The sequence below is a fragment of the Diaphorina citri genome, unplaced genomic scaffold, assembly GCF_000475195.1.
Source record: "Diaphorina citri unplaced genomic scaffold, Diaci psyllid genome assembly version 1.1 scaffold116, whole genome shotgun sequence".
NCBI classification, from domain to species: Eukaryota; Metazoa; Arthropoda; class Insecta; order Hemiptera; family Psyllidae; genus Diaphorina; species Diaphorina citri.
This window is the reverse complement of record NW_007377553.1, coordinates 180,863-190,958: the sequence shown is the minus strand read 5'-3', so window position 1 is coordinate 190,958 and position 10,096 is coordinate 180,863. Positions and strand designations below refer to the sequence as shown.

Below are 10,096 nucleotides of genomic sequence, written 5' to 3'. Positions count from 1 at the left end.
AAACATTTTAAAATAGGTAATTAATTAATAAATAGGTAGGTACTTGGAAAAAATATAATGAATGGGTTTGAATCAACTCTTTCAAACCTCAAAACCCTTTTGAAAGACATTAATAAATTCGGCTTTACCAAAAACAGATTCCCCGCATTTTTGAGTTCAAAATGTTTTTCCCATTTCCTAATTAATTTAATTTTTTCTTCGCTCTAATCTATAGAAAAAGGGTTGATTTTACGAGTTATTATTAGAGAAAAATCTGTCAAGATGGTTTTTCCGAAGTTCCTTTGATCCCATGAGATTCATTTCTTAGGGTGAAATTTCAAGTGATATTATTTCTTTATCTTGGAGAGGTGAGATGAAAGGATTATGTCTTGTTTGAAACTCTGAAGGAGCCGTTTTGTGTCTTTTGAGAAAGCCTCATGAAAAGCCTTTCAATTTTCAACATTTTTGCTTGGGATATTTAACAAGAATTTAATAAGAATGAATATTTAATTTAATAAGAAGCATCTATGTGTCTACCTACTTTTAGCTTTTTCACTTGGCGTAATCGAACATCTCCTCATCTGAATTTTCATAACATACGGGTTTTTTAAGGGAAATATGTCACATCCACTAATTTCTGAGTTTGTTCTCACTCTTTTATCATTCCTTCTCTTTTTCCACTTTCGTTTTTCTCTTCCTCTTTTTTATTTACTTTTCTCGCGTGTTTTTCTCTTTTCTTCCCCTTTCCTATTTTTCTCTCCCTGTACACTTTCCATTATTTCCCCTTCTCCTCTTCCTCCTATTCCTCTCCCTATTCCTCCTCCTCTGCTTCTCGCAACTCTTCTTCTATTATAATTATCCTCTCCTATTGTCCCATCGCAGGATGATTAAGATTTTTCTAGAATTTTTAAATAACAGGAATTCCTTTCCAAGAATTTTCAGCGTAACCAATCTGTGCTAAAAATTATCCAATGTCATCCCTCCTGGAATCTCAATGCTAAATGAGTGGTAGTGATTTGTTTTTAGATGTTTGTGTTCTTAGCTAGCAGATCAGTCAATGTAAATTTAGGTAGATGATCCTTGCAGAATGAGTACGAGTATATTCCTACTACTACCGTCAAAATAGACGGCAATAATGCAGATAGGAGAGAATAGTCAGGTGCCACTGAGGCGTGTGAATGACTATTTTTGTGGCTCGCAAAATAAATATGAAACCAACCTGACCACAGTGATATCCGCGAAACAGTGAAGGCGGCACGTGTTTGATCAATTTGTGCTAGTAGGATGTAGTTCGAAAAGACATCAAAGAAAGAAGAAAGAAATGAAAACGGAGGATAGAAGAGCGAAAGAAAGAAAAGAAAGGAGGTATGAAATATTTAAAGGCAAGAAGCAAGAAAGTAAGGGAATTAAGAAAAGAAGTAAGAAGGAAAACAAAAGTTCATCTTCAAATTCGATCATTACCTCAAAAGATGTCTCAGGTTTATCCAATCCAAAAAAGTCTTTTTCACTGAGATTAAAATACTAATTTCTCTATGGTTCCAAAATGACCAACCATTCTGTGACCTTTGCACATAGTTGCTTAACTTCAGTGGACCCTAAAAAGGGTTGAGGTAGAATTTCGGAGAAACGATTCCTTTTGGAGAATTATTCCTTTTGGAGAATTAAATGAATTAAAGGCGATTTTTTTTTCGTCAAGAGCCGCCATAGAAGTGAATATTGTAGGTAATAATTCTTTATTCTATGAATTTAGTGATTAGATATTGCTTGATTAATTTAAATCCTTGTCAATTTTTATCAGTTTTATAAAACCTTTGTTTTTAATCTACTTTATCATTTCCAAGTTAAACAATTTTGAGAACTAGAGAAGTCATTTTGTTCAATTCTATGAATTTTGCTATTTTTTTTAGTGTGTACTTTTGAACACTTTTTGTTTTGTTTTTCATTTGTTTTTGTTCGTAGTTGATCAATTCCATTGATATTTACTGTGTTCATAATCTGTGATATCTACCTTCTTATTTAGAAAGTCTTTTTTTATTGTTTTTCCATACGCAATTTCATTAAGTAAAAGTGCATCTTTTTTGTGCTTTGACTAAAACCATTCCTACTAATACCATCAGTAACGGGTATTTATAGAGTAACGGCGTAACGGGTGATTATAAAGTAATGTATAACGAACATCTAACCCTAAACAGTGCTTGTGATCTGATAGGCGACCCCAGAAATAATTACATAATGGCCAATAACAACAATAACTACTGGAAGTCTTTTTATGACCAACCTGGAGGCCAAACTGAGGAACAAATGGACAAAGAACTGCTAGATCAACAGAAGATGGATTATCTGCAGCAGCCGCAGCAGCCCCAGAATGAGACCGAAATGAATTACATGAACAATGGTAAGTTGATGACCTTGATATGAACTTTTTAAGCGATTCTCGACAAATTTGTCCCTTTTGTCTTTTTTTTTCACCAAATTGGACAGTTGTGTGAGTTTCACTACATCGACAGACCATGCATGTAGGTATTTTGTAGAGCCTTTTTTGTCTTAAAAATTCCGATTCGTTGGACCCAAATTTCTACCAACAAATTCTTTCTCCCCTCAACAAGACCAAATCTTACTCTGCCTTCTCTGATGCACTGAGGGTAAAAATAACTCTCCCGTTGCATTGTGAAGAGCTGCATCCAAGTTCTTATTTACATCATGTCTTTCATCAAATCCCAGACATAATTTCAAACATTCCAAAAACATGTTAGGCGGAGTTACAAAAAAAAAAAAAAAAATACTCTCGCATCATGAGAAACATCAAAAACATGACAGTACCCAGCACATCCCATGGTATGGACGTAACAAAACATCAAAAACATGGTGCACATCACACACACATCGCTGTTGAAATTATTCCGGGGAGTTCGTTTTCGTGATAACATTTTTGATTGACATGTCTGACAGACTGGAAACCGTGTAGAAATTAAAATATTTCAGTATTTTTTTCGTGGGGTGGTGTTTTTTGGGTTGCCATATTTGTATATTTTGTTCGCTTCAATGGGGCTTGGAGGGCTCTTGAAAGGCTGGAAAAAATGGGTGCCTTGCCTCCTTCTCTTTTTAGGCATTTTTAATTTGGGAACTCCGATCATATTGTGTGAATTTGGATAATATTGTTTTTGTTTGTGAAAGTTTTTCTGTTCGTAATAATGTTAACACTTCACTTATATCTGTGAACATACGAAATAAAAACTAAAACCATTGATATACCTACATATTGATAAGGGTGATTCTTTTCGCTCAATCTTTCATTTGGTCGATCAAATAATCAGGAATTTTTCAGTTCCATTGCTAAGTAAAATGGATGGCAGGTTGCCCTTTGAATTTCTGTTTTCAAAACTTGCTGGTCCAATTTACAACATCAGGTAGGTAGCTGACATAGCATTCCTAATGCGGTATCTTTATCTTTGATAAAATAATTTGGAGAACAATGAAATTATGAATCGATCATTCATTCTTTTGTTTCTTGGGAACTCGTTGTGAAGATCTCAAAGGACAAACTCCCACATCTGGTTCATATGGTTGTCATATTTTCAGATGACATCCGTCAAGTGTCAGAAATTATGAGCGTCCTTTCAGTTTTCTTGGTCTTTTGTTTCAAAAGGCCCCTAATGATGGTTTTTCAAAATCGAATTGGCAATGTCGGCTTTTTGGTCAAATAAGTTTGACCACAATGACATCGAATCTCTTGATTACAATAATACTATTCAACTATTGTCAGACTCTGCGATTCTGTCACATGTGTGAAATCAGTTACTAACTTGGCGGATAAATCCTTTTTCAGAAAAGGCTCTAGAAAAGGGAATTGTATTTTGTCCGAAAACCAGCTACCAGCTTGGGTTTTATGACTCCAAACATGAATTTTACAGTTCGATATCGATAAACCAAGTTCCCTTTGTCTAGGTAAAACTCCAGAAGATAACCTGGAATACAAGCTTCATTACACTACCCATTCACACCTGGCTGCTTAGGTAACCAACTTCCTAGAACATTGGCCAAGCATCCTTGAGAAAGAAACAGGAAAGAACAAAATTAGGAGAAGCCATTGAAAATAAGGAAAGAAAAGAAGTAAGAAGGAAAACAAAAGTTCATCTTCAAATTCGATCATTACCTCAAAAGATGTCTCAGGTTTATCCAATCCAAAAAAAGTTTATCCAATCCAAAAAAAGTCACTGAGATTAATACTAATTTCTCTATGGTTCCAAAATGACCAACCATTCTGTGACCTTTGCACATAGTTGCTTAACTTCAGTGGTCCCTAAAAAGTGTTGAGGTAGAATTTCGGAGAAACGATTCCTTTTGGAGAATGAAATGAATTAAAGGCGATTTTTTTTCGTCAAGAGCCGCCGTATCGGACATACCCTTTTCTTTGTACCTGGGCGATGATTTTTTCCATTTTGACCACAGGTACAAATTAAACGCATGTTATTGAGGTGTTTGTACCCATGTGAAAACAGGTCTCATTTGGTCAATGTTCCGTCGAAATTCTTCCCCAACAGAACTGAGAAAATGTAATGTAAATGCAGTTTCTTTGTGTTATTATGTCACAACTTTGGTGCTCACTGCAGCATTGTAGGATTTTCCCAATATCTCAATAATCCTAAAATTCAATGTTTACCCTACCATGCTGGCACCGGTCGCTATGCGCATTTATATGTCATAGCTACTCATTTTCCTCACGAGGTACTAATTTCTCTATGGTTCCAAAATGACCAACCATTCTGTGACCTTTGCACATAGTTGCTTAACTTCAGTGGTCCCTAAAAAGTGTTGAGGTAGAATTTCGGAGAAACGATTCCTTTTGGAGAATGAAATGAATTAAAGGCGATTTTTTTTCGTCAAGAGCCGCCGTATCGGACATACCCTTTTCTTTGTACCTGGGCGATGATTTTTTCCATTTTGACCACAGGTACAAATTAAACGCATGTTATTGAGGTGTTTGTACCCATGTGAAAACAGGTCTCATTTGGTCAATGTTCCGTCGAAATTCTTCCCCAACAGAACTGAGGACCCCGCCGGGAATCGAACCCGGGTCTCCCGCGTGCAAGGCGAGCGCAGTGACCACTACGCCATGGGAGCTGACAGAACTGAGAAAACAGAGGATATATATTATCACCTGATCTAGATGTGACTCGAAACTCCGTTGCGATGTTGTAATTCGGCCGGGTTTGGAGGCCCGAGAGCCCCACAGTTGGTCCGACTTGTTTTTGAGTTTTTAGCAATCTACGTACCTCTTCTAGTGTTCCCGTTCCTTTCCATAATTACCTATGTCCAGAATTAAAGTATGTCCAGAATCAAAAAATGTTTTCAGCCCACAACTGCAACGGCAGCTGTTCAACCACCAACAAAAGGCCAGTCAAAAGAGTAAAAATTTAAATAAGGAATCACCTCAAGAAGCATTCTCACCTCATGGTGCACCTTTAAAGCCATTGAGAATAAGGAATCATCTGAAGGAGTCACCACAAATAAGGAATCACCTCAAGAAGCATTCTCACCTCATGGTGCACCTTTAAAGCCATTGAGAATAAGGAATCATCTGAAGGAGTCACCATATAAAGAGCAATCCTGGTGCAACTTTAATGAAGACATAACGAACGGGACTAATTTTCTCTCCAAAACGAGGGAAGAGCGTGAGACATTTGAAAACATTAAAAGCGAATCATTTCAACCACAACGAAGACAAAATTAATCATCTGAAGGAGTCACCATATAAAGAGCAATCCTGGTGCAACTTTAATGAAGACATAACGAACGGGACTAATTTTCTCTCCAAAATGAGGGAAGAGCGCGAGACAATTGAAAACATTAAAAGCGAATCATTTCAACCACAACGAAGACAAAATCAAATATTTAAAAAGCCCCAGAAAACACTTTACCGGGAACAATCAGAGAAAGAGGCAAAGAGGCTCAACATTTCGACAGTGTCACCCCTACTCCCTATACTATTTGGAAACAATTGTATTGTCGACACTAATGAATACGTGCGACTCCATTAATTAAACAACCTCGGCAGAAAAGTGGAAAGTGTTACTGCTGGATTCAGGCACGATATAAAATTATCCTGAGAAAGATTTGAGTTCATTTCGATTCTGGTAAAGATTTGGTAAATAATGAAGGAAAGGCTGCTGGAGTAAAGGGACTTCTCAGTCCTATTCGGGCAGGATAAACAAGGTATATTCTGTTCTATTTCGAAAAGAGTTCTTCCTCTTTGAAAGAGTTCTCCGAAAGAGATAGAACTCTTCCCTAGAAATCCACGAGTAGAGGACTATTAGAAACGCGGTCAAGGCAAAGAGGCTCAACATTTCGACAGTGTCACCCCTACTCCCTATACTATTTGGAAACAATTGTATTGTCGACACTAATGAATACGTGTGACTCCATTAATCAAACAACCTCGGCAGAAAAGTGGAAAGTGTTACTGCTGGATTCAGGCACGATATAAAATGCAGCTGAGAAAGATTTCAGTTCATTTCGATTCTGGTAAAGATTTGGTAAATAATGAAGGAAAGGATGCTGGAGTAAAGGGACTTCTCAGTCCTATTCGGTGGTGTAGTGGTCAAGGCGCTCGCCTGGTAAACAGGAGGGTGTGGGTTCAATCCCAGCCGAGGTATGGAATTTTATCCTCAATATAATTTGAGAATTTGACCACAATAATAGTAGTAGCCTACTGCTGGAGTAAAGGGACTTTTCAGTCCTATGCGAGCAGTATAAATAAGCACTATTACTATTATTACCTTAGATGGAATAGTTTTCGATGGATCACATTCTCAGGCCATGCGTGAGTTGATAGAATCTCAAGTTTGATTTTTCCCCCGCCCTTCTGGAACACCGGGCTGCTTTTATTACTTTTGGTTAGAGTTTGAGTGATTGTTAGTAATGACCACCGTGAACATTGTTGCGTATACACACCAGGTGGTTGGTTGTTAACTGGACTTTTCAGGCCAAGAGTGCGCATTGTTCTTGTAACCAAGTCAAAATAGTTGCTCCCGAACAAGAGTCGAAAAGACATTAAACGAAATCGAAATACGGGAAATAAAGAGGTGAAAATGTGATTTTCAATAGGGTGTTTGTTGTTGTATGGGATTGGAGTGATAGGGGCGTTGGTCCCCCCTCTAGAAAGGGACTTCTCGGCCAAAGTTCAAATCCCTTTCAAAGGGAGTATTGTCTTGATGAAATCTGACCGCAAGTTTTTCAATTGAATTCCCCCTACTGTAGGATACATTACCTTTTTGTTTTGACCTTTGAGGGAACTGGTATTCAAATTGTTAAGCTTGCGAGGGTGAATTTCTTGCTGATGAAGATCTAGAATCTATCGTACTTTTATTTGTGTTTCTTTTTGATTGACAATCAGTTTTAAATGGGTTGTTGCGAAATCTTTTTTTTTGATTTATTGTTCCAACTGAAAACTGATTTAGTATACTCTTGTGTCTTTTAGCTCGAAGCTTGAACTCTTCAGAGATAACAAAACAAAAGTTTATCGAATTTTGAATTTCTCTGGAATCTTTTTAATGTTTTCTTTTTCTTTGTTTCAGAATACTGGAGACTCCTCGAAAGCCCCGGCGGGCGCCGGCAACGCCGGCCCGGCGCCCAGGCGCCGCCGCAGGCACCTGCGCGGCGACGAGGGGTTGCTGGCGACGAAAAGAGGCAAGAAGAGGGCTCGGAACGCGTTTACACTTCGAAGCAGGCTGGCACTCGAAAAGGTTTAACAACATGACGGGGCGTCGCCGCGATTCTCGGAGGCCGCCCCAGAGGGCCAACCATCATAGCCACAGAATGATCTGACGCACCTGGAGAGGCAATCAAAATCTGGTTCAGAATAGGCGAATGAAAGAGAAGAAAGGTAAGGAAATGATAATAGTTCTTGGGAATTTATATCCAATTGGTTTAGTTCAAGTATTTTAAGTAATGGATGAAAAAATTTTTTTTTAAAAAAAAAAAAAAAAAAAAAAAAAAAAAAAAAAAAGGCTGAAAAGGAATAACATTGTTTCTATGTATTTAAATATTAAGTAATCAAACCTATGTAAAAAAAAAAAAATCCTTAATAAAGGCTATTTTTATTTTATTTTATTCTAGTGCAAGGGTCGTAAACTCTGAAAATATGCTTAGCTATATGTATTCGTCAGATTGGTTGTTTCTAGTATCACTAAAGAATCAGGTTCGTTTCAGTTGGAAAAAAAGTGGGAAAAGCTAATTTCTTTTCGTTCTATTTTCAGTGAATTGTGGCGAATTCTCCCCCATCTCCCCCAGTGCACTGAAGCAATCTCCATCTTTCCACAACGAAAACAGCGAATCCAGTCATTTAAAGCTGTCCGAGTATAGTCAATCACCTCCATTACTGATCGCATCGCCCACGAATTCCGTCCTCAACGAACAACCAAGAGCATCACCTTCCGTCACGCTACACTACAAACCGAACAATCCCAAAGTCGGAGTACTCAAACCCAAGGGGAAATCCTTTACACCCGTCACTGAAGCAAACAGAAGGAGCACGGAGGATGAAATCATCAACGATACCATCATCCAATACAACAACGAAGGATCACCTGGCTACCAAGTACCGAACTCACCAAACTATCAGCTCCACTCGCCAACGAATTATATCAACCAGCCATCACCTGGGAGCTTGTCAGCAAACGAGTATCAATATCAACCTACGAGTACAAGTGGTTCGAACAGTTTCCAACACATACAAAGGCATTCGCCCAACTATGAAATCAGTCCAAACTACACACAATTCTCTAGGTACTCACCAAATTATTCTGACGTTCAAACGAGTGCGGTGGCCAACTCTAGCTCAACGTTCCTAAGCAATTACACCAAATTTCTGAATACGGCGGAGCTAGACGGTCCGACCATTCCAGTGAACAATATGAGTCCGAATTTCGAGTCTCAGGGAGTATCCAATGGACCATATCCTTTAGCGCCTTCATCTTGTCCTAGCTCTTCCAGTAATGTTTTAGTGACTGGAGAACCAATGTTCTCAAAGAAACATGACCTGATCTCTTCAGATCCTTACGGAATGCCACCAGTAATGCCACCAAGTACAAATATGACACAATTCAATTCACCTTGCACTTCAGCATATTCGTTCACGTCACCAAATGAGTCTTATCCGTCATTTTCGACAGCCTTAAGATCACCAAATGGCAGTAATGCCACCAAGTACAAATATGACACAATTCAATTCACCTTGCACTTCAGCATATTCGTTCACGTCACCAAATGAGTCTTATCCTTCATTTTCGACAGCTTTGAGATCACCAAATGATTTTTCAGACTCCGGTGATGTGGTGGGCCAGTCTTATTTTCAACCACCTCCAGTTTTGATGAACGATAGTTCACTGAGGACATCGATGGCGATTTCAACAGACTTCCAGAACAATCTGTCAGATGGATTGATGGCGTCTTCAGGTAGTGGTAACTGGTGTTCTAGCAATATTCAAATTAACAGTTGAAGAGAAAAACTTCAGTCATTAGTTTGAACTTTTAATTTGTTTTACTTAGGTGCTTTTATGACAATATTCAAATTAACAGTTGAAGAGAAAAACTTCAGTCATTAGTTTGATCTTTTAATTTGTTTTACTTAGGTGCTTTTATGGCAATATTCAAATTAACAGTTGAAGAGAAAAACTTCAGTCATTAGTTTGATCTTTTAATTTGTTTTACTTAGGTGCTTTTATGGCCTACGTCTTCACCTCCTATGCATTGATGTGTAGAAAAGTACAAGTCCTGTAGAACAAAGTTTCTGACATTATTTGTCTATTTAGCCATAAGGAAGGAGGGAATTTGGCCATAAGAATGGCTATCAGGAAGGCCAAAAAGGCGAAATATTTTCATTCAAAAATTTGCCCGAAATTTGAGCATTGGTAATTCAGTCTCTTTCATTATTATTACTTTCTATTACTACATTATAGCGGAGCTATACTAGTTTTTTATAAAAATGTCGAGCATTCATAATACTCGAGCATATTTCATTAATTCAACAGGAAATAAAGTAATCTATTCTACTGCAAAAAAAAAAAAAAAAATCCTTAATAAAGGCTATTTTTATTTTATTTTATTCTAGTGCAAGGGT

At 37.7% G+C, this 10,096-nt stretch overlaps 1 protein-coding gene across 1 annotated transcript; it reads left to right on the top strand.

The window, feature by feature from the left end:
• The first annotated feature begins 2,211 nt into the window (after positions 1-2,211).
• LOC103524706 (DNA-directed RNA polymerase II subunit RPB1-like) lies at positions 2,212-9,247 on the top strand. The gene is made up of 3 exons (XM_008489738.1): positions 2,212-2,374; positions 7,554-7,665; positions 8,269-9,247. Exons 1-3 carry the CDS (start codon positions 2,212-2,214, stop codon positions 9,245-9,247), a joined length of 1,254 nt encoding a protein of 417 aa, XP_008487960.1.
• Positions 9,248-10,096: the final 849 nt, after the last annotated feature.

Coding starts and splice junctions, on each gene's coding strand:
- LOC103524706 (XM_008489738.1), top strand. CDS start 2,212: ATGGCCAATAACAACAATAACTACTGGAAGTCTTTTTATGACCAACCT. Junction 2,375..7,553: donor AATGAATTACATGAACAATG/GTAAGTTGATGA, acceptor TCTTTGTTTCAG/AATACTGGAGACTCCTCGAA. Junction 7,666..8,268: donor GTTGCTGGCGACGAAAAGAG/GCAAGAAGAGGG, acceptor CATCTCCCCCAG/TGCACTGAAGCAATCTCCAT.